Genomic DNA, 24,075 nt, shown 5'->3' on the forward strand with positions numbered 1-24,075 from the left:
TGGCAGCTGACATACATTCTACAACACTGACAGGGTGCTGCCCAGGCTTTGTCTTCCCTGAACGGAGCACCACAGATCTGGCTGCCCAGTAATTAATAGTACTGAAGAAAATGTATTAGAACTCAAAAAAACCCTAAATATTCTATATAATGGTGTTACAGCTCTTCATACAAAGATGCTGTAAAGAGCAAGTGATACTGAAATATACCTGAGTTGATCTTCTCTGATGTATGTCATAATGTATTCATAATTGGTAACTAGCAATATAAATTTTTCACTTTATTATTTTTATTATATATTTCTACTTATTTATTATAAATTGTTTAACTTGCAGGCACAACACCATGGCAATAGGAATAGCTGTGGATATCTTGGGCTGCACAGGAAATCTGGAAGACAGAGCCGCAACATTAAACAAGATCATCCAAGTCGCAGTGGAGCTGAAGGACTCACTGGGGGATCTGTATGCGTTTTCTGCCATTATGAAAGCACTGGAAATGCCACAGGTAAAAAAAAAAAAAAATTTAAAAAAAAAAATCAATTTTCTCTTTACGTTCCAAAAGGTGAAGTTGTTATTTGGTACATTTAAGATAACTGATGCAGTGGCATCATGTTTTTCCTGTGACTTGCTAGAGTAAAGAGTGTGTAATCCTCTAATTTCATTTGAACAGGTCACCAGGTTAGAACAAACCTGGACCTCTTTAAGACATCATTACACCCAGACTGCCATCGTGTATGAAAAACAGCTGAAGCCATTCAGCAAAGCTTTGCATGAAGGTCAAGGTGAGTGGAATTGTGAGCATGAATTTGATGCTGTTTGGTTTGGCTTTTTAACTCTACCACTGCCACTTGCCTGTGGAAGGAGATAAGCTGCTGTTTTGACAGCTGTGTATCATACATTTAAAATGGCTACGTAAAGCAGTAAAACAGTGAAAACAGTGAAAGAGAAGGAAGCAGTGTGCAAGCAAAACATGAGCATGTATGTGATTGTATGTGTGCATCCATGCAAAATATAACATTGTCTGCTCAGCCCCTCCTCTTTCTTTATGGAAAATGCAGAGGAGCAGAAACCAAGGTGAATAACTGTGCAAAATCTTGGCTCAGAGAATAGAAATCTCCCTCTCACTCTACAAGGAAAGTTACTTTGGGCAGATCTGTTTTCTGTGTGCTTTGCCTACTGGATCAGGGGATGAATTTTGGAATATAAACTTTGGGTAAGAGCCACATAATTGCTTTGATGGCTCCATCAGGTGCTCTTAGCAGCTCTGATCTCCATAGGGGTGCAAGGGAGAGAGATGTTTCTCCGTACATCTGTGGCTAAGAGAACCAGCAGAGATAGCAAACTTTTTAGTCCCACAGTACTTGCTGTGGTTTATCTTATCTTGGCCCTTTCCCCCAGGCCAAGCAACTTACTAGAAACTGGCAGGACAGAATATATCAGAGGTGAGATGCTACTTTTATAAGATTCAAGACAAATGCCAGTTTCTGATTTAGAAAAAATAATACTGCATTTACAATACTTAGACATGAAAATGTTAACTGAATGATGTGGTTTGTTCTCCTCTGTTCTAGAGATGGTCAGCATTCCACAGAACCTAACACTGCCTCTGCTGACGCCTCTTGTTACCTTGATGGAGCGACAAGCTGTCATTTTTGAAGGGATGGATCTGTGGGAAAGCACTGACCAAAGCTGTGAAATAATGTTCAAGCACTTGACCGCAGCTCGTCAGATAGCACAGAATGCAGAACTGTACAGCTTGACTGCACAACGGATGCTGGAAGGTAGGGAGCATCTGCAGGAGAAACTGCATATTAACAGAACTTGTGCATTATGTCAGAAGAAAAGGATCTTAAGTGAAAGGAACAGTCACTGCAATAAATTATTCTCAGCTTTCATGGGAGCTGATATAGAAGAAAAGGTCCTGCAGGAAACTCACTAGCTGAATGTAAGTACAGGAAGAATCAAGGAAAACTCATTGCTTCCTGTACAATTAAAATGTGCACTGAGTTTTGGAAATAAAACGCCATCTACTGTAGTGAGATTCTTTACCAGGAGACTAAGATGCAAAACAAAGCTCTTGACTGCTTGCAGCTAGAAAGGAGCAGTTTGTTAGTAATGTGACTTTCATAATTTAAGATTGCAGTGAAAAAGTTGAGAGGGGGAAGAAAAGTACACATCAGTAATTAATTAGTTTCATATGACTGTACTCACAATTGAATTGAGCAAAGGAGAGCTTATCCCAGCATACCTGCGGCCATCCCAGTGCTACTAGAATGTAACACGCTGAAATTTCTCATTGTTTTTCTAGCTTGTTAGAACAATTGTGCAAAAGAAACAGAGCAGACTAAAGCTTCTCTTATTTGCAGGGAATGCAATTTAAGAGGCAATTCTTCCAAGTAAAAAACTTGCTCGATGGTGATGCTGTGGGATTCTTTTTACTCGCTATAGGTTTTCAGCCTGATGAAGAGATGAGTGAAATCTTCAAGACAGAATTTCAAATGAGATTGCTCTGGGGCAGCAAAGGAGCAGAAGTTAATCAGAGCGAAAGATACGAGAAGTTCAGCCAGATTTTATCCGCACTTTCCCGAAAACTGGAACCTCCTCCAGTGAAGCAGGTGGAACAATTAAGTATCTAAGACTGTAAACACTATGAAGAGATACACTTGAAATAACTGTAGCTTGCTTTCAGTAATTTGATACTGCACAAACTTCTTGCATTTCACGAGATGTTTAGAACTTCTAATTGCACAATGCACACTTGTTTTAGAACTACTGACTTCTACAGCAAATTATTTATTTCCTATGTCACTACAACTTTTAATGATCCCTTTATGCAGGTAGGTCATCACTGTAAAGTACTTCTGTAGCTTTCTGTATTTCTGTAAGGTTATAAATTTTGATAATGCCTAAGAATAGGGGCATTTGCATCATAATTATATTTAAATGAAGCAAATAGTGTAAATAAAGTGACAGATTAACTATATGGGTTGTATAATACTCCTTAACTGGGTATAAAACACTATGTACAGAATTGTGCATTAAAGTATATCTTTATGCAAAATAATTTGCATATTATAGTTGAAGAAATGATCTGTGACTGCAAGAAGGCTCAAATTTCACTTTAGCAATGAAAATCAGTTGTGAATGTGTTGGGACAGTTCATAGTTTTTTTCCAATCAGCATGTGTAGCACTTTAACTTTTGCTGGAGGCTGGACAGCTCTGCTGCCACCAAATGAATGATGAAATGGCAAGAACAAACAACCTAGATAATTAAAATGCTTTCATATACGAGTAAAGGTGAGTGCATATATATATTAAAACTTACTTTGCATTCTGAGGTGGATCACAATAACCAGTACTTTACTTGTATTTTTTTTTCTTGGATGAAGAGTTTTACTTGTCAGTACTTTTCATATATAATCAGTGCACAGTGTTAATAGAGTATCTGCTGCTGAAGCATTCTTTATATTGTCATGTACATGTACAGATGTGATGTATAAGCATTCTCAGAGATGGTATAAATACTTAGACAAGAATTCTAGTTACAGAGTTGCATTTGTTCACTGTAAATAAGCCTGTTTCTGGAGTGTAATGTTACAGCATTCAAAAGTACTGGAATAGGGTAAGAAGGCAAATGAGCAAACCAACCAGTACCAGGATGGTAGCAATCACTTCCCCTCCATCTACAATCATCGCAGAGATTCTACAACCACACCGCGAGGTAACAGAGCTCCTGTTTACGTCATCGTGCTGCCAAGTCTCCCTGTCAATCTTAAGAAAAAGGTTGAAGCTAATTTTTTAAACCATGAAAAGATTTTTTATTCCATGAAAATATTCTCAACAGAGAACACTAACTTTAAACAAAGCATTTAACATTTAGGAAATCAACATTGTGCACAAAAAGAAGATTAAGAATTACTGGAAAAGGCAAGTCTTTTAGACAACTCACATTCAGAATTTCAGAATAAGTGATTTATAACTAGCTATGCAAGGACAGATGCATTTTTTCCTATGCTTAATAACCCTCCCACAAGTTGCGCTATCCCTACTGAAAGCAACCTGCCTTCAAGGGAAGCAAATCCTGGTTTGAGGAAAACAAACAGTAGTGTAAAAAGAACATTCAGTCCTTTCCCAGGAAGTGTCGTTACTGACCTGACGGCTGTTAGCCAGGCAAACCACAGGCCCATTAGCAGAAAGTACACAGATCACATTTCTTCCTTTCCTCTAGCTTTAAAATGAAAAAAGTACTATTTAAAAAAACAAAAAACCTACGTAAATAGTTTTGTCAGTATTGAGTATTGTCACATTATAATATAAATAACCTGTATACAAGCTCCAAAAATCTAAACTTTAGCATTTAATAGCCCCCATCATACACTAGGTCAAGCTGTGTAATAGTGGTATAAAATGAATAGACCTCCACACAAATCACTCAAATTCAGTTTTACTGGTAGTACACTTCCTAATAACACTGAAATTAAAAAGAATCCAGCACTTCTGCATCCAAATATTGCTTCAGACTCCGGAAAAACAGGATGTTTTGATTATTATTTCCCAAACAGCAGTTGGCTGGGTTGACAAGCTTTGTTTGATGCAAATATTCGCCCCCCACCCCACCCAAAATCTCTAATCTAATTCTTATCACCCTAATAGATCAGATATGATGTATGTATTAATAGAACCACAAATGGGAGGCAAGACGATGTAAGCAACAGGGGCACTGCAGACAACTATATTTACACGTATAAACATATCCAAATTTCAATTGTTTACAAGTAAAAGTGCACATAGATCATTACGAAGTATCACTCAAATTTCAACTGGTCCATACAATGAAGCATCACCTAGAAACGGACTAGCACTGTGGTAATTTAATTAAAAATGGAACTTCATAGTCAAAAAACTAAGAGACAGTTTCCATAAAAATAGTTTTAAAAATATTAAAATCAAAGTAAGAGATACACATCCCAATGTATAAAATTCATGATGCACCATGTATCCTGTAAAGTAGAGCTCGACAAAACACCTACCATGTCTACCTCAGCAGCTGCAGCACTGTGGAAAGAGCTGAGACGCAAAGCCCTTTGTGAGATACTGTAAGTGGTAGTGTTGGCAACAACAGATTTAGGCACTATAGTTTAAGGCAGCGGTAGAATGGCAAGTGGTTGACTTCTGGAAATAGTCATTAGCTCGCAGTGGTGAACCTCTCTGGTGGTGTTCCAGGTTTCCAGTGCTGACAGTAGGTTACTGAAGTGCTGACGATGGTCCACAGGTCTAGAAGTTGCTCTTGACTGCATTGTAGGTTAGAGCTGGGATGTATCACTTCCCCGAATCAACATAACATAAATACGGTCTCTTACCAGTTATGCTAAAAACTGGAATGTAATGATGGTTGCAGTGGAAAAGTTATAGCAGCATACATGGATACTGGATGAAACTCTAGTACTGAAGGTAATTTAAAGAGAATGATTTGTTACAAAATAAGAGAAGCAATGATGTCAAACAAGTGTTATGCAGACATGCCTGACTGTCCTAGGCATGCAAGAGGAGGTTAAGGGCGAGCATGGAGGTGGTGCAAGCAGACTGGTAGCTGACACGGTTCTAAATGACTGCTATTTAAAATGAGTTGGAAAGAGTATAACTGAACCAACCAGAATGTAGCACAAGCTAAATTATAGTTTGGGGCTCTCTGCCCACCTATGACAATGAAAATAATGCAGTTTTAGGAAGAGCTGCCTTTTTACTCTGGTAATGGAATGCTATTTCCTGCACAAATTTAAGAATTTGTATTACATCCTTAATTACGTATGGAAATGCTAAGAACGTTAGTGACTAAATGTATGTCTGCATGCATTCATGCAACTAGCTTTTCCCCTTGTTCAATGGGCATCCCAGTCTAACACCTCCCTCCCACCCCCCGCCCCAAGCAGCTGCATGTAACCTCCTTCAAGATCTCGCCCATTTTCTCAGAAACCCGCTTCAGGAACCTGCAGTCCAAGAGGAAAAAGAAAAGAACAAAGTTACTGAAGGCCTTTAGAAGACAGGGAAGCGTGCTCAGTTCTAACAGGCCATTCTCAGTGGCTATAAACTAGCCTTGTATTACTCTCATAAATTCACATTAGAAACACAAGCAATAGTTTCTAGAAGAAATCAAGTAGTGCATCGCAGTTTCCAAGCCTCAGTGATTTAACAATGAGGGGAATTAAATTAATTAAAAAAACCCTGGATTTCAAACTAAACATGATACAATTCAAAGACAGCTTCCAGGCACAGATTAAGAATCTAAAATCATTCCCTTTTCAGGAGTAAAGGAGGTTAAAATTGAGTAAAACACCAAGAATTAATTAAATGTAGTTTTTGTTGTTGGTGGGGGTCTTTGGTTCAAGTTGTCTATAGTTAAAACAAAGCAGTTGTGTCCAATACACAACATTCTACATGAGAACTACAGAAAGGGGAGGAGCGGCAGGTCAGTGGACCTTCTGTCCTTTCTAATCATACTGTTTCTTCCTGAATAATTTTGTTGAGCTTTTTGATTCAGAAAAGATCTTCCTGTTTAAGAAGTGAAAGATGCCAAGTATTTGCTAAGGAAGGAAATTAATAATTTTCAGTAACTGAATTCAGTTAGTAGGGGATAAAACACTTGTTTAAGCATACAGTTTTAAGTAAGGCAAGTGAACAGTCTATCTCAGACGTCTTCAAAACTTAAATAATTTTTCAATTCTCTATAAAGACAAAGTATCCTACAGAACAAGCAGGAATCCTGGTCTTTCTCCATTTTATAGCTGAATTGGATTTTGTGCTTTTGTAGAGCAGGAACATTGTATCAGTGAAACAAAGCAGAAAGCATTAGCCAGAATTACAGACCAATTTAATGCTGTTATCTCTAGAAAAGCTACAGCAAATTCACATTGCAAACAATAGTCAATTCCTGGCTTCTGTTATTCTAATACTTTCCACGAACCTGCCAGACTTACTATTTTTCCACTATTTTCAATGGAGAACGTACACTTGTAAGTAGCCAATTTACTGTTAGATATAGGTTACTGCACCTTTGCTGTTTTTCTCTAGCGTTACATCTATATAAGATGTTGGTACATAGCCTTCCTCTCCATTTTGTCTTCGAGCTCTTGTCCACCCATCTCCTTTGTCCTCCTCAATAATGTACAAAATTTCCCCTTCTTTCATTGCTAGAGTGCCTTCATTATGACCTGGGAAAAAAGAAGGCAAAGAAGACAGAATTTCAAGTCTTTTTCTCAGAATGCAGTTTCCAGATTACAAATAAACAGGAAGTATCAAAAATCTGCAAGCAAACAGATGGTCAGCCAGGCTGACAGACAAAAACCTACTCCAGTCTCTATAGCTGAATATTTGCCAAAGCTGTGCTGACTTTTCCGTTAAAGCAGCACAGAAGTAGTGCTTATGAATTAAAATTATTTTTCTTTCCACTGCTCTTATAAGCAACTAACTGCTCATAAAAGTTTACATTATTTTACCTGTCTTCTCTGCAGCAAAAAATCCATACCCCACAGTCAAATTATCTTTCAGCCAAGCAACCCCACAGTATATGTTGCTAATCTTACCATCAAAAGGATATATTGCTTTGCAGTGTCCTATAGCTGGTAATGGATCATCATCTTCAAACTCATCGTCAAACTCATTTGGATGTGCATGCTGCTGTGGTGGGCCTCGGACTTCCTGATTTGCATCATCTGTGTAACTCCCTTCAGGGCTGTAATGCAATGATCGCAGCATGAGGACTTTCCAGAGTTCTCAGCTCTGAAACTGTGAACATACACACACCATAGGAAAGCGCAAGACACGCAGCTGCTTGGGGCACCTCCAGTGGTGCAGTGGTAGGAATGTCACGTTGCAACACTGGAGACCCAGGTTTGAATCCCCTCTGTGGTGCAAGTGGAAGAAGTGCCGCTCTGCTACACAGGAGACTCGAATCCCGGGGGTTGGACTCGATGATCTCTAAGGTTCCTTCCAACCCGCACCAGACTGTGATACTGTGATACCACAGCTGTTTCTTTGGGAAGGTGTGTTAACAGCTCTGGAAGCAATCTTCTGAAAGTGTTTTGATCCAACAAAGGCTTGGACCAAATTCTCTTACAAAACCAAAGAAATCTGACATACCTGTCTTTGCAAAACATGGAAAAGAGGTCAGTGTAATATAATGGAAGAAGACAGCATTAAAAGGTACTATGAGCAGGTGTTACAATTCAACTCCCAATTTTTCTACATTACCATGATGATCTCAGCGCCCTATAGAATTTAGAATTAGTAAGATTACCCTTTGGAAGGGCATAAACTTTCAGAGGATAAGGAGCAATCTATTACCTTCTATTAACTATCAGAGAGATATACTGATTCTAGCATAGACATAAAAAAGCGGTAGAGACAGAATAGTAACCTCTCTCTGCCCTGCGTTACAAGGTGGTTGATATCACTGCTGTGTCTCCTGTCAGTTCTGGCTGCTACTTTTCCTTCAACTTCAGAGAGCCAGGCCTGGAAGAAATAAAAAAGACAAATATTGGTATCAAGACAAAGTCTGATTCTAAACCAGCAGCTGCAATTTTACAACTGCACTTAATTGCAAACCGTCAGCTGTCAGTGTATGGCCACAGGAAGACTGTATTCACCACTGAATCCTGACATCATTTTATACAAAGCATGAGCCTAATCCCCTCTGCCTAGCCTATGCCCCATGCTAGTGTAAAGTGAGAACAAAAATCTGTAACCACTTATGATTTGCAGGGCAATTCATTCATAAATTCTTCTCAACATCTTGCATCTATGCTAAAGTACACGGAATTCCAGCTAGACTAACATTCCTGAAAATAGGGCAACCCCACAGAAAATTCTATTGGGAGAATTTGGTTTAATCAAGTAGTTTCATGGCTGGTACACACGTAACCCATAAGGTAAAGTACAACATTACCATTCATGTACATTTTGTAAGAAAATGTTTTCAATGCTAACCTCATTCTTGTGTATTTCCATCCGAAGACGGTCCATGTTGCTCATTGTCTCAGCTAATTTTGGCTGTAAACTGCTTGGATCACCCATCTGGGGATTTTTTTCATAGACATCTCTCATCTTGATGAGGGCATCTCTAACAACACAGAAAACCCCACAATAATTATAAAAATTATATACATATGTACTGGTTCCTTAAAGCAAAAATAATGTTTGTGTTTGAAATCTTAGCCTGTGATTAGGGTTCACGGATACTAAGCAAAGATACTGTACGGAAGCAGAATCTACATATAGCAAATAATCAATTTAAAATGCTTTTAATAGCTTAGAATAGCTTACTCCTATTTTTTCAAGTTTTTGGCTACAGCATAGGACTTGAAACAGACAAAGAGAACCATGATGCACTCACTTTTGGTCGGTTTCCTTCTGTAGTTCTCTGTTGAGTTCATCAATTCTCTGCTGAAGTTTCTTGCGTCGTTGTTCTGGAGGAAGGTGGCTGAAATCTTCCATTGCAGGGCCCTGAAAACATAAATAGGATTAACACAGGTAGCACACACATCTAGACAGTTGAACTGACATATCCACACATGGACGGTGTTCACTGGAAGCAAGATGGACCTTCTTAGAACTCTACTTGACACACAGCTCTTTATAAAAGAGCACAACAGAATTAATGTGGTTTTGGTGCTATCCTGTAATCACTCATTCAAGGTTCTTTCTACCTTCTGTAACAGCTGGCTTGGTGTTGCAATTAATAATTTGTAGATTAAGCACTAATTACTCTAAAAAGCTGAGCCACAAAACTCCCTATTTTAGCCACTGCCCCAGTGCAGATTTAGCAAAACCAGCATTACTTACTGAACGTTTATTTCAGTCAGAAGAAAAAAATCTAAGATGTGTATATGGTACTAACAGCATGTATATAATAGAATGCTTCCATTGGCTGTGTTTTTCAGTGGCTACTTGGATGCTGTCAAAAGAAGAACACTGCCATTTGGACCTTTGTTCCAAATATTAATAGAATTTTATTTCAGAAGTTCATCAATCTTGCTAGAAAACATATTAAAAGAATCTCAATTAGACTTAAAGTTCTGACACATTTTACCTCAAGTAAAACCAGTTCACAATGCGTAGAATTTATACAATCAGACAAAACTTGCTCATATATTCCAAGGAACTTTGTTAATTACAAACAAGAACAGTTCAAGGGAGGGGAAAAAAGCCTGCTGATTTCAAATGATTTTCTTTCTTTTTTTTTTTCTTAAGCTTAAGGCCAAGTATTGTTATGAGCCCAAATTTGCAAAGGTTTGAATGCAAGCTCATGCTAAAAGTATAAATAGTGTGGTAGTACTGGCCTGTAATAAAGAATGGGGGGAGATTTTTACCTATCATGTGAATTTGATGTGCCAGCTTTCCTCCTCGAGTGTGAGACACCTATAATGGTTTTTAAGAAGGAATACTGTACACATACTGATAACAAAGTTACAATACTTTCTTACAAGTATTTCTAGGTCAAGAAAACCTGCCTGCCATTACAGAAAACCTCACAGACGTAAAATGAGCTGGACAGCATTTCTTTTGACAAGCAGCAGCCTGACAAATGTCATTGTCAAGATTTTGACACAAGCAGCCTTAGGTTCAGCTGCAGATCCAAGTTCGTAGATTCCCCCACATAAGATGGGGGATCTTCTTGCCCCTCAACTTCTTGGTTCTTCTCCACTTGTAAAATCCTGATCTCTCTGCTTTTTAAGATGGAAATACATGGCTCCATTAAAGAAAAAAAAAAAAAAAAAAAGAATCAAAGTGTGGTGTTTCAAAAACAAAGCAAAAGTTTTGTTCTGAGAAAACAAAAAGGCTTCCAGGTGCTTCTACACACTACAGAAAAGCAGATAATCATGCCCTTTGTATCACTGTTCCTTACAGGTCAATTAGTTAAAAGCAGTGAGTAATAATTCAGAGGAGCACAGTTATTCATGTGAATTTTACTGACTTACTCTTCAAAGTTACAGTATTAATTAAGGGACATTTTTCATTTAATAAAAAAGCTTTCTAATACTCCTAAACATAAAGGATCGTCTCCACTGTAAACGTCAGGTTAAATTCAAGTGCATGAGTTGTGCAATATTCACTATTCCTCTTTCAAACAAGTCTTGTAATTTTTATGTATACTTATTTTATGCTGCTTTAAAAATGATTTCTGATACAGAGAAAGCACTGAGTATTTCCATCACCACCTGATGAATACTGGCCAACCTTTCAGTTCCAAAATCACAGACTAAATTGCAGACAGATCACAAGTCTCATTATCTCACATTAAGCATGTGGATGATTAAGAACATGACTGTGTATGAGAGTGGAAAAGTCGGAAGATGTATTCCAGTGCCTGACTTAAAGCAGTTATGATATGGAAACACTTTCAGGAGATTAATTCATGCTATCTTAGCAGAAGTACAGCAGACAGATCAGCACACGGGCTTACCATCTTCACCGACCACTGCACAGTTCATTTGAAAACAGAAAGAAACGGGAAATTACTCACATGTAACGACCAGTTACAAAGATGATTAATGCCTAAAAATGTATCTTTAAAGTATTAAATACTAATATTTCTAACTATAAAAATACATTCTACTACGAGCACGAGAACAGCAAAAGACAATAATCAGGAATGCACTTTTGTGTTAAGCACGACCAATTGAAAAGGATCAGTAGATGAGAATAGGCAGTTTAACTTACAGAATTATAGAACAACTTCTTTAGTTTTGGATTTGAGTGTTTAAATAATACACTTAACAAGCTTTTATTGTGGGAGAAGAAACAGCACACAGCCAACACTGCACAAAACAGCAGAATTTGATGATGATGAAGTACTGAACAGCCATATGCAAAGAATTTATTTACAGCAATCCACTCCTATCACCTTCGCAAGGGTAATTTTCACCTTACTATCACAGAAAGCTACACTAAACAAAGACCTTTTTCAAGTTAATGATTTTACTTTTTGTAAACAAACATTTGGGTCAGCATTGCTACCCTACAATGTTTTACTTATTCAATCTGGAAGAAGGAAATAAACAGAATCCCAGGTGTCATGGCTTTGCTTTCACATTCGCTATGCTTTCCATGACCTTTTACAAGCCTTTCCAGAGAACGGCTCAGCAACTTAGGAGACAGACAGATACCTTGATACAACTGCTGACAATTAGAATTTCTAGCAATAAGAAAAATGTGAACATACTTCCCAAGAATACCATGGCAGAAACCTCAACAAAGTCCACAGGTATAAAATGGCTGCAAAATAAACTACTTTCTCTCTCTACAAAGAGCCTCCCAAGAAAATACAGAACAAGGTTTATGTATCACTGTTCACAACACAACCATTTATGGATCGAGCAGCACTGAGGAAAGACCTTGTAAGTAAATGGAAATGCTAAGATTTTGGAAATAATAAGCTGCATGGAATAAATGTATTAATGAAAAGGAGGCGTGCCTATACCTCGGACTTTTCCCCTAGCCTGCTTATTTTGTACAGACTGAGAACTTCAGCTGCTGTACACTACATCCTCTGCACAGCAGATGGCAGGAAGAATCCTAATGCACGAAGCACGGAAAGAGAACAACTTCGTTTTGTGATCTCTAGTGCTTCAAATGACACGTGGGGCATAAAAAACAGCATAACCAATATGCTTATTACCTGATCTTCACTCATGGATAAATCTTAAAGCAAATTAAAGTATCATTTGAAAATTCTGCCTGTCAGTACTACTGGGACATAGATTTCTGGGCACAAAACCATGGAAAACACAGCACTTTGTATTAGGAGCTGAGCAGAAAGTATTACAAAGATATAAGTGGACAGTGATGTAACATCTATTAAAATTACAGTACACATTTAAAGATGTTCAAAACGCAAGGTCTTAAAATGTTTGCAAGGTATTTCAAACTACATAAAACAAAATGCTCATCTGGAAGGCTTAGAAATTTCAAAGTATTTGATACTGTGGGATAATTGAGACAATCCACACTGGATGACAGCAGCGATCCCTAGTAACTTCACAGAATACTGTTCTATGTTAAGTTCATTCCATTTTACAACACAATATATTATTAGGAGTACAGAACTAAAACACTTTTGTTTTCCACGGGCTGTTTTTAGTTGTTAGGAAATTACCTTTTGCTTCAGTAACAAATTCTAGAACTACTAAGATTATAAGGCGTCAATTTGTGAGGACTTGATGTATCCAATGACAAACAAAAAGGTGGCGGTTAATAAAGATCTTTGCTACTTCAGCAACTTCAATTCATTTACTCACTGAGTAGGTAAGGAAGGAATCTTCACAACCAAAACAGATGATGAGAATTCAGAAAATAAAAGGAAAAGCTTCCCTTCATCACTACCTACAAAATATCTGGGGGCCTGATGTAAGATGCCACGTGATTTAAAGGAAGTACATTAAAGTATAACTCATTTCTGAATGATATCAAGGGAGCCTCTAAATCATTAACTTTACTGCAATACTACATTGTACTTTGATCTCCATGTTACAAGCAGCCATTCTTAATGCACATGAGCTAGCCAGCTGATTTTGTTTTCAAATATGAGAAAATCATGAATTAAATATAATTAAATATAATCAGATACATCCAATTATCTCATTATAAAGATCACTAAGCATCTGAAAACACGCAAACTGGGCAGCTTCTATTTCACTGAACTAACAGGAAAGCACCCATACATTTATCACTTGTACTGTAAATGTTGCTAAGAAACCACTTAACAATTCTGTCATCTTCCACACAAATTCTATTTGCAGAATGTGCCACTAATAATTGATAAATGAACTGATAAATCTCGGAAAGTAGAACTGGTTGTAGTTTTCAATACCTTTACCTCAAAGTATCTCGGCCAAAGACAAATAATTTGTTAATTACGACATTAAGAGGGTAATCTTTCAGAACATGAGGACTGCAGAATCTGCCAACACTGTGTGCTCAAACATCTGAGGCACAAAACATAAACTAAACTTCTCCATTCTCAGTTCTTTCTGGACATTAACTACAGTTACTTCATTAGAAGTCAGAGAATAAAGTGATGATCCATGAGCTTTTTTTTATGGTTACCATTTATACCTTGTGATGTAGTACTGCAAAAATATGTTATATGATGGTAGGAAAACATTTGTGAATGTGAACAACAATGAAAAAAGGTATCAAACACATGCTGAGCACCCTCTTTATAACACCTTTATTTTAGGCACAAGCGTATGGAATGTTATTACAAGAGTTTGTATTATTTTTTTTAATCTGTTGGCGAGGTCTGTATAGTATGAAAAAAACCCACAAACCAACAACCATCATGGCATCCTAAAAGCGACCTTACAGCTCAGTATTACTTAGAAAAGAGTAAGCCTTATAATGAGGGTGAAGAGCATTAGAAAAGCCACATCACAAACACACTGTTCATAGCCCATCATGCATTTCAACTTTTTATCCAACTTACCCCTCTTTTGAGGCTTCTGAAAGAAGGAATTCTGGGCTTCCCTGTTTTTATGTCACTCATGCAATAATGCACTGGTTCAATGGAGAATATGGGATACTGGGACCCATTAGGAGTACTGGATGTGTATAAACTAGTAGGGGTTAGGGGTGGGGACTGTGGCTAATGTGGAAATAAAGAAAGCAACAAATAAGCCAAATGTTCAAAGTGATTTTAAAATGAAAATTCTGTCTTATAAAAGCAAAATTTCCATCTATCACAAACACCTTTATCGTTTCACAGACACGTTTATGCTGTCGCTGTGCGGCTCTTAAAAGGTTGCTGTCACAAATTAATCTCCAGAGACAGAGGAATACTTAAAGTTCAAGACTCAACTTTCCTAAGATGTTAAAAAGATTCCAAACATGTTTCTCTGTTCTGTTAGAGCAGGAAGTTCTGCTTTGTCCAACTTTAGTTATGGTCATTCGGGAAATTTGTGCAACTGTGCTCACATTTTCTTCCTACAGTTTGATGCACCTGACCAGGTAAGTTAGAAATAGAACTAGTGTGTACGTACTTGGAGAATGACCAAGAAAGAGGTCTGTGAGACCTCTGTTATCAAACTGGACTTGCAGAATGGCTGCACAGCATCCCTAACCAACACCATCGCTAGAACCTGCCCTGCTTCCTTCCTCCCCTTTTCAACAGTTCTTGACATTGTGTTTGCCTGCCCTGCTCTCAATGCTTTTGCCTATTCCCATCTTTCCATTTTCATTGCTACATAATTCATTTCCCTTTCCCAAAGGCTTTTCTGTCTGACAACATCAAAAAATAGGTAAACATACACAAAGAAGTCAAAACCAGCCACAGTTCAAGCTAAATGAAGGCCCAAATGCCACCACAAATACCTCAAATACAGTAAATTAGTACTTTTGCTTTGGTTTTCTATTAGCTAATATTTTGAAACACTTTAATAACGTTACACATTTATATTCTTATTGGAAATATTAAAAATAACATACTGTTTATACAAAATATATATTCTGATATAATCCCTCCCCATCCTGCCCAAAAATAAAAACTGAACATAATCTTCCATTTATTCCAGGTACTTAAGGAAGAATATGTGGAATTTACACATATCTGTGTATCTGTGACTCCTGATAGGAAATGGGATGTAGCACTCGTAGTCACCTCTATGAAGTGAGCAAACTGGGGAAAAGAAAGAGTAGGGAAATAGTCCTGGCAGCTTTCTTCAGCTGTCATCATGCTACAGAGTATCTGATATCTACAGGAAGCATCCAGACCAGAAGCACCTTTAGATGGTCCCTGTTTTACTGTCTGTGGAAGGGAGTAAGTATGTGCATGAGCACACATGCAAAATTCTTGGATAGAGGGCTTATTACCAAACTGGTAGTCATGACTGCAGCCAAACGCAATAAAGATGGTAACGTGCTGAAATGATAAACTACTATCAGTCATAAATTATAATGCATGAAAGGTAAAGAATCAGTTTTCATTTTAACACAGCTGCAGTTACACATAACATATTGAGGAAGAGAAAAAGAGTCAGCTGAACCTTTTCTGCAAAGATCTGCTTGCTTGGAATACTGTCAACTGGAAAATAAATCCCAGCCCTCACAAGTTGTACAAATCGCTTTCTAGTGTGGCAGAAACCAATTTGGAGCATTAAAATAATCTCACTGAACTCCAGGGGAATCATTAAAAAGACTCACTCACAGGCTCTAATACTAGCTAAAATCCTAGCATAAAATTCAACTATGTACCTGCTTTCAATCTTTTCTTAAGCATGGGCATATTTTTACCTTTTCCATAGTTACATTTGCTCTGAGATATTCACCTGCATGGAGTATGTTTGATCAGCTAGTTACTCTGTTTTAATGTTTTCAAAACTAGTGCATTAAATTAAAGAAATGCACTATTCCTGCTGATAAACAGAGATAAAACGTGATGTTTTAAGGGAGGTTGCTTTTTGTAGTATTAGTGATCTGAAGCCTGCCTGATTCCAAAGCACAAAACACACCCCCTTGATTTCTTTTGCTTATTTTTACATTCAAAATCAGCATTTTTTCTATGAAATCACAGAAAGTCTTTACAGCAACTCAGAAAAATTAGAGAAGTTGGAAGCTACTTTTGTTTACTGTATTTCAACCTATGTAGAACATCAAATAACAAGTAAAACCCATGACTGGACACAGATCACTAGGAGAACAGGAAAACTTCCTTCCACAAAAACCTCATTTTTAATATTATAAAAGCACCCAACCTTACTCAAACGGTACGTGATCAAAACACAGTGGAGGACAAGGGGAATTAAAACAAACCATTGCTATTCCCAATGGACTCTAAATCTTTACATTTTAATTTTCCAAACAGTAATTTCAGAATTGTTACCTTTGGTTTTTTTCCAAATAGCCACAGCTTTCCTTTCGCTTTGCCCACTGTAGTTTTTGAATCAATTCTCATTCCTTCCTGCTTTGGTGTACTGATGGTTCCATCAGAGATAGTTCTGTAAATATTCTGACTGTAGTCTTCAAATGGAAAATCTCCAGGAGGTTCAAAACCAGATTTGAAGCAGTCTATCACCAGCTGGGAGTCCTGAACAGGACATGAGTGAGTTTAAAAAGAAAATCAAGCAGTCATTGAGAGAGCAGAAAAGAGAAACACAACAACATAAATTTTCCCTTCAAGTGCAAAGATGTGGAGGTGGCAAACACACAGGACACAAAACACAGGCTTTTGGACTGAAGATAAAGTATGCTCCTTTTTTTTCCCCCCTCAGCAAAACCCAGCAAACAGTTCCCAGGTTCTCATTGATTTAAGGCAGAGCAATGGTTTATACCCAAATTAGACTCCATCTTTTTAGACTTCATCCAAGTTAATGTCACGTACCAGAGAATGTTTCAGGATATGCAAAACAACACGTCCAAAATCATATATGATGTTAAACATCTTCAGAACAAACAATAAAATATGAAGAGAGAGAACAAATACCAGTAATACAGGAAGCAATCATTTAGACTAACACTTTTATGGCAAGTAATTGAAAACATATATAAATACACAGGATTAAGTCCTTTTCTCTCCCACTCTCCACATATCAATTCAGTTTCTAATATGCATTTCCTAAGTAGCTCAGTTCTACTTACCCTATGCTCATCAACTGATTTTGCTGCAAGGATCATCCCCTCTAAACATTTAGAGATGATTGGAATAACCTTGCGCTCGGAGTCAGCAAAGCCTTTGTAACACTCGCTAAGTTTGATAGTCCTCCTTTCATCCATTTCTTGAAGTTGCTGCAGGCAGAAGGAAAGATAAACAAACACTTATAACCCTGATGTCTGCAGTTACTGTGGTCACCACAGCGCAGTATGGAATTTCTGTGCCTTCCCCGTATTTTCAGTTACCAAACAAAACAGAGCCTAATTCAACTGTTAAAAAAGGGAGTCCTGTCAGACATGGATTTGAGATGCCCGTAACAGAAATCAAAGAGTTTGTATTTTTTAATTTATAAATCAGTGTCAGGAGGACTGAACTTTTTATTGCTTATTTTTAAAGCCTGTGCAAAGTGCCTACAGCCTCCTGCTTGGTTACAAAATGTTCAGGCAAAAGTGGGAACTGTAGTGATGAAATTCTACTGTTTTCTGTATCTCCTCACTGTTCCCCTTCCAAACAACCTCTCTGCTAGTAGAAATCTCATCTTCTGTAGCTCTGCATTTACTTTTATCCTCTCTAATAAATACCTACAGTTAACAAAAAATATGAAAGGTTCAAAATATTAAAATCATACACATTTAAATTTTCTCTTTCAAATACAAACCATTTCCTTCACAAGTGTGCAAGAAAATAAAGAAAAAAAGATTACCATTATAGAAGATCTGTAAAATAAAGTCTACTAGAACACAACAGAAAATCACAAATTAAAGAGAAATACTAGTAAGATAACAGCCCATAACCTTTCACCTAAATTAACATGGCAAATAAAGAGAAGGAAACAATAGGCAGTAAATACATAAACAGGTCATCAAGAACGGGTTAAGAAGATGGATCTTTCCTGTATCTATTCTAACAAAGGCAGATATCTCAAGTAGTGTCTAATTTCATCAGTGAAACAAAGCAACAACCTTAGACCTGCTAAACACCCCAGGTGCTCCGTGCAAACTTAGTAAACACTTGCAAGGAAATAATTGAGAAAACATCATCCCAGGAGAAAGTAGGAGCCAACTTTCTGCTTATGCTGGAGACTTTTATAAGACAGAAGCCATTCCAACACTAGCAAAATGGGACAACACTGTTCCTCCTGGGACTTCGTTGCAATTATTCCATCGGTGTTAATGCCAGATTTTCTATAGTACTGCTTACCAGTTAAAATATTATAAAATTCCTCAATCAGCCATCAAACATTCTGAAACTGATACACCTTCATTTGAAGTCAACATTTTTACTTTCCTTCCACTTCCACACTCCATGTACTCCACACATCTGTGATATTTTAGGGAATTCTGTGCATTGCCTGTAACTCTGCTGAAGCAATGACCGCTTGGGTGTGGGGGAGCACTTCTGCCTCCAGATCTACCCAGTACAAACCTGCTACATGAGACACATTAAACCACGCTGTCACTGTTAGTTATGTGCTTCCCTACATCTCTTTGAGTCAATGCGTGAAAAAATACAGAACTAGTGATCAAACTTTGCATGAATGATTGCTTTCACATTTGCTCTCATACAGATGTTCAAAATTTTATCTTAAATGTTCTGTTCCATTAGTATTTCAAATCTTATAAAACCTTCACAGAAAAAAAGAACAAAGTATTTCCAGTGCAACTCTAAGCATAATTACTGAAAACAGAAACTCTTTTAATAAATGTCAACTGTATGATATTATGTCAATTTCTTCATAAAATTATCTACTATTGTACTAAAAAAGAGAAGTTGGACATTTTGAATTCTACTTTCTCCTTTAAAAACCACCAGTCATACATACTTCATTAATTATTTTACCTTGTAAATCTGAGGAATGACAATGTAGTAGTGTTTGTGTTGCTCGCCATTAAAATTCTGTAGTTGTGCAGCATATTCATTTTTGTTTTCATCAGCCATGTGTGTACGCAGGTTTAACTGCTGCTTAGCCTAGTAAGAAAGTGTGGTTGGTTCAAACACGTCTTGAGCTTTTCAGTGATACATGGCAGTATTATAATTCATTTTACCACTATGTAAAATAGCGATCAAAACAATCGTCAACACACATATCTTTACAATAAAAAGAATGTGAGCCTTAATTTATACAGACAGCCTAGAGACCTGAGTTGTTACACAGAGAGTAAGTAGCAGTTATTTAAGCTCCCTTAGCCACACTGCTTAAATACATATACAAAAAACATAAGAGAATGAACTAGACTACATACATACTATACAATACCAAATACCAGTGAGTTTGCCTACTGAAGGAAGAAAACTGATTCAGCATCATCTCAAGAATGATGGAGCATACTCCATGTACATTTACATTTTACCCTTTGATTTTGCACACAATAAGCAAGCATATTTTATACATAACTTATATGAAGGATGTTGTTCCAGTATGATAAATACACGAAGATAATAAAGAGAAAGCAAAAAACAAAGATGGCACTGCTCTTACCTTTTCAACATCAGCCTTTGTCGCATTAGTGTCATTGTCCAGTCTTTCATAGCTTTGCTGTGCCTTCTCTGCCTCTCTGCATTCTCTCTCAAATTTCTTTTTACTCTACAAAAGCCACAAACTTAGTGCTTCATCAGCTACATCCCATCTTAATTTTGTACAGCAACTCTGAATTTTAAATATCAAAGCTTCCCTTTAAGACCTTAAATTCCCTGGGTGCCTTTATTTAAGTAAATACACCGTTAACATTATTTAGTATACCTGACATTCAATAATTCTGTCTGCTTTCAAAGTAACTTGTGAAAAAACTGTTGCAGCTTGGGAAATCAGTAATTGTAAAGAGGAAGAGGTAGCAGATAGTTTGAGTACTACTCTTCTGCGTTAGAGCAAAGTCAGGCAACGGAGGTTAATGCGTCCGTTTTAAATACCAAGGTTTTATGTTCACACTGGCTGTTTACAAGAGATTTTTAATGTTCTTTTTAGCAGTGAACTACAAACACATTGGAACGCAATTTGAGTGTTGCTAAATCTGATCTGGCCACTCAATGATATAGCTAAACATTATGTTCTAAGCAAGGGAGATTTTAACATTTCCATTTACAGAGAGGCTTTTTTCCTAATTAATAATAAACAAAACACAAGCTCACATTATCCATCTGCTTCCAGCACATGTCCAGATATTGTTGAGCCTTTCGTCCTTCCTGGAGATGCTAAAATTGCCACAAATAAGTTTGGTTTACATATATTCAGTACTATCACCATTACCTAGTTTGTGCTCTGTTGGCACGCTATGTTACATGCTTCTAGCATGTTACCTGTACTCTTTTGAAGACATTACTACATGCAAGAACAGTATCACATAAAAAGAAAATTATACTGGCAAAAAAGCTACCAGTAAGCAACCTCCCAAGATCTTAATCCTCAGGTTTTAGTAACTGTTAACAGTACATAAAATTACCAAAACAGCTTTAAACGTATTCTATAAATGCATTACAAAACCTACTTATTGCCAAGTTCGGGAATTGGGGTAAACAAATACATCAGTACATTCAGAAGCATGTCTGATTTCGTATCCTATTATAAAATCAAGATAGAGAAATTACCATTTTTCTCTCAGTTTTCAGATCATGTGAGTATCTCATTAATTCTCCATAGACTCTGTGTCCCATTTCTTCCGCAACTACTTCGCGTTGTCCTGCATAGTCATTCAGCTCATTAAGGATGTTAAAAAAGGCAATACACGATGTAAACCTGACAGAGAGCACATACACACAAACAGACAAATACCAGAAGTGAGACGGTTTTGAGTTTGCTTCTTTATATAGACTTCCTTTAACATAGTTTGTGCTCCTAATTAAAAAGAAACATAGATATATTTTACAATAAACCTTGTTTTAATGCTGATTGAATTACAACAAACCAAAGTTGGGAAAGCCTACAATGAGCCTGGTACGTACTATTTGTTGCAATGTCTCTTCAAATACATTTTATAAGGAAATAGATTTTTGTGGATGCAAAAGAAAGAAGAAGAATACTACCTGGAAAGCCCTGTAGTATAGTGGTATCTCCTAAGCTGCCAACTGAGAGGCCTGAGATTGGGAACGGATACATACGTCCCTAGGCCTGGAGGCTGAACTTGTTGCAGAGATGATGTACTTGGTAGTCTTGAGGGTGGAACATGCCAATCATACCACTCATATGCATCCCGATGGATGATCTACAGAACAAGCTTGCTATCAGCACTGAAGACAGCTGCCTGTATGCCTGCCCACCTCTTGGCTGGAAGTAAGGTGCCACTATGGCTGGCACTAAAAAGGGGGGAAGAGGAGGGGCAAAGGGTAGAAAGTGTGTGTGGAAGGGAAGAAAGAAAAAAGAACAGGCACCACATTAAAATATACATCTTTCTCTCTTTAACTGTGGAATACCTCCATCTCCATTGGCTTGGCTTTGTGCAATTTAAACACCATCCTAGAACCAGATTTCCTGTTCCCTGTAGCCCAGGATCTTTAAACAGAGTCAAAAGAGATAGAGGAAATCCTAGTGTGGATTTCCAGGCATTCTGTGCACAGCATGTACTCTGGTCACAGTGTGAAACAGCCCACATTCTTTCACTCATGTTTATCTCTGAAGGAAACAATGTATTACACTTCTCTAAATAAAAAAGATAATGGCTAAGGACCGTAGAACAAGCACCTTTCTCTTCACATAACTGTAGAGGAGCAGTTTACGCCAAACAGCTTTATGATTATTTATCATTCAGACTTATTCTGTCTCTCAAGTCAGGGAAATACAGCAAGTGTAAGAGGCATAAGCCCTTCTTGACAAGGTCAAGACACTTTCGTTTACTGTTTTCGTTTACTCACATCTGAACACCTAACTATGCTGCAGGGACGTCTATTACGCTAAGAAAAACCACAGCTCTTCTATTAAAAGTCCAAACCAGCAAACAACAAAAATCCTGGAACAAACTCCTGCTTTCAGACTTTCAGCGAGATAAAGATTAATTTGGAACACAGCAAGTACAACCTGCCATGTCTACTATTCTGAAGTACTACAGACACAAACGTGATGTGCCATGGTTAGTTATTACATCAGAACTAAGAAGCTTTTGTTGTCTCGCACATTTAAATATTTTATCTTAGAAGAAATAAAAATGGACAAAGTACACTGCAGTCCTTATTTCTTATACACAGAACTTTAGGCGCACATTTTTACCTGGGTTCCTCATCTTTGGATGAACGTTTAGGACAGTACTTCTTGACCAGATTTCTAGTAAGGAAGAAGAACAAAAGATGTTATTTTAGAGGGTGTTTTGACAAGATGAACGCAGAGCAAGGTGCATGAACAAATAATTCCTTTCCAGTCACACCATTTTTGAATCTAAGGGTCCCCTTAGCCTAACACAAGACTTAAGACACTAGAAACACTAGATTTCAACCACTTTGACTATATAAGCATTTTAAAACCTCTAATCCACAGAGACTAGATAACGTATTGTTCATTTAAGAGGTTTTTCATATGTATGTGTAAAATAAGCTAACAAATAAGAAAAAGGCAAATACATGGTCACTATTTAATCACACACATCTTGAACACCGATACCCATGAACCCATGGAGGTTTTCTCCGTGACTGAATTAAGCTTTGAGTGTACATTCAGATCAGTGGTTTTAACCACAGTACCTCACAATCTTCCATGTGTGTACTTTCAGAACACAAGGCAACTTCCCTCTTAAAGAAGCACGTAACATTTTGCCCTACCACCATTTTTGTGAGTACTAGATTTCTGGTAAGCAAGAAAATCTCAAAAAGAGGATCCATGGGCCCAGCTCTTTATACTGTATCACAGCCCAATAGTTGCCAAGAACACCAACAGGAACTTATCTGCTTAACGTACAACACAAAACCTTAAGCAGACAAACCATATCTACTCCAGCCTAGAGCACAAAGAATACAGGTACATACAGAACACACCGCTGCACACATCACCCCAAGTCATGTGATGAATGTGAAATTAAGCCATAAAGTTTTAAAGTTGTGATGGGTGTGAGGGAAGGAGAAAAACGTGCAGCATCTTTTTTTCAAGTTCTCATCTCTCTGTGAGCCAACCTTTTGCATTTAGCCATCAGAGACCACACTTTCTAGCACACAGGATTCTGTCCTGATGTAAAATACTTTTCTCACAGCAATTCTCTTAAAATTCTTGAAATCCAAGACACAATTAATTCTTCTAGCAACTTTCAATTGTCATTTTTCTATTAAACGAGAACTACATCAGACTTATATTAATTATAACTTTATGACAGTTTTCCTTTCCCTAGGGGTGTTATTTTACAGGTAATAAAGCATTTCACAAAGCATCACAAAGCATTTCAATTGCTGGAGCAAACTGTATTTAAAGAGATTTACTACTCTAATTAAATAAACCAGCATATTAACCTTCATGTCCACCCTCAC

At 37.4% G+C, this 24,075-nt stretch overlaps 2 protein-coding genes across 12 annotated transcripts in view; one reads left to right on the forward strand and one right to left on the reverse strand.

Annotated features, from left to right (window-relative positions):
- The window catches only part of BCAR3 (BCAR3 adaptor protein, NSP family member), a 47,303-nt gene extending 43,949 nt beyond the window's left edge, over positions 1–3,354 (forward strand). For all 4 annotated transcript variants that reach the window (XM_015869941.3, XM_085511289.1, XM_085511288.1 and 1 more), the window contains exons 9-12: positions 335–506; positions 672–783; positions 1,573–1,782; positions 2,450–3,354. In XM_015869941.3, the coding sequence (XP_015725427.2) occupies positions 335–506; positions 672–783; positions 1,573–1,782; positions 2,450–2,637 (682 nt within the window). In that variant the 3' untranslated portion in view covers positions 2,638–3,354. The remainder of the gene's footprint in view (positions 1–334; positions 507–671; positions 784–1,572; positions 1,783–2,449) is intronic.
- A 442-nt stretch (positions 3,355–3,796) lies between these two features.
- Positions 3,797–24,075, reverse strand: part of FNBP1L (formin binding protein 1 like) — a 48,073-nt gene continuing 27,794 nt past the window's right edge. For 3 of the 8 annotated variants that reach the window (XM_085511293.1, XM_015869951.3, XM_015869954.3), the window contains 14 exons: positions 22,835–22,888; positions 21,223–21,370; positions 20,767–20,829; positions 20,120–20,224; positions 19,480–19,608; positions 17,628–17,774; positions 16,873–17,076; positions 14,482–14,640; positions 11,461–11,475; positions 9,391–9,500; positions 8,985–9,117; positions 8,416–8,510; positions 7,583–7,731; positions 6,854–7,210 (listed from right to left, as the gene is read on the reverse strand). In XM_085511293.1, coding sequence (XP_085367419.1) covers positions 7,032–7,210; positions 7,583–7,731; positions 8,416–8,510; positions 8,985–9,117; positions 9,391–9,500; positions 11,461–11,475; positions 14,482–14,640; positions 16,873–17,076; positions 17,628–17,774; positions 19,480–19,608; positions 20,120–20,224; positions 20,767–20,829; positions 21,223–21,288 — 1,554 coding nt within the window. In that variant the 5' untranslated portion in view covers positions 21,289–21,370; positions 22,835–22,888 and the 3' untranslated portion in view covers positions 6,854–7,031. Of the gene's footprint in view, positions 5,990–6,853; positions 7,211–7,582; positions 7,732–8,415; positions 8,511–8,984; positions 9,118–9,390; positions 9,501–11,460; positions 11,476–14,481; positions 14,641–16,872; positions 17,077–17,627; positions 17,775–19,479; positions 19,609–20,119; positions 20,225–20,766; positions 20,830–21,222; positions 21,371–22,834; positions 22,889–24,075 lie in introns of those variants that run through there. The other 5 variants (XM_085511292.1, XM_085511295.1, XM_085511291.1 and 2 more) reach the window with 3 other exon arrangements.

This window comes from Coturnix japonica, chromosome 11, assembly GCF_054131305.1.
Source record: "Coturnix japonica strain WE chromosome 11, WE-NBRP24, whole genome shotgun sequence".
Classification (NCBI taxonomy): domain Eukaryota; kingdom Metazoa; phylum Chordata; class Aves; order Galliformes; family Phasianidae; genus Coturnix; species Coturnix japonica.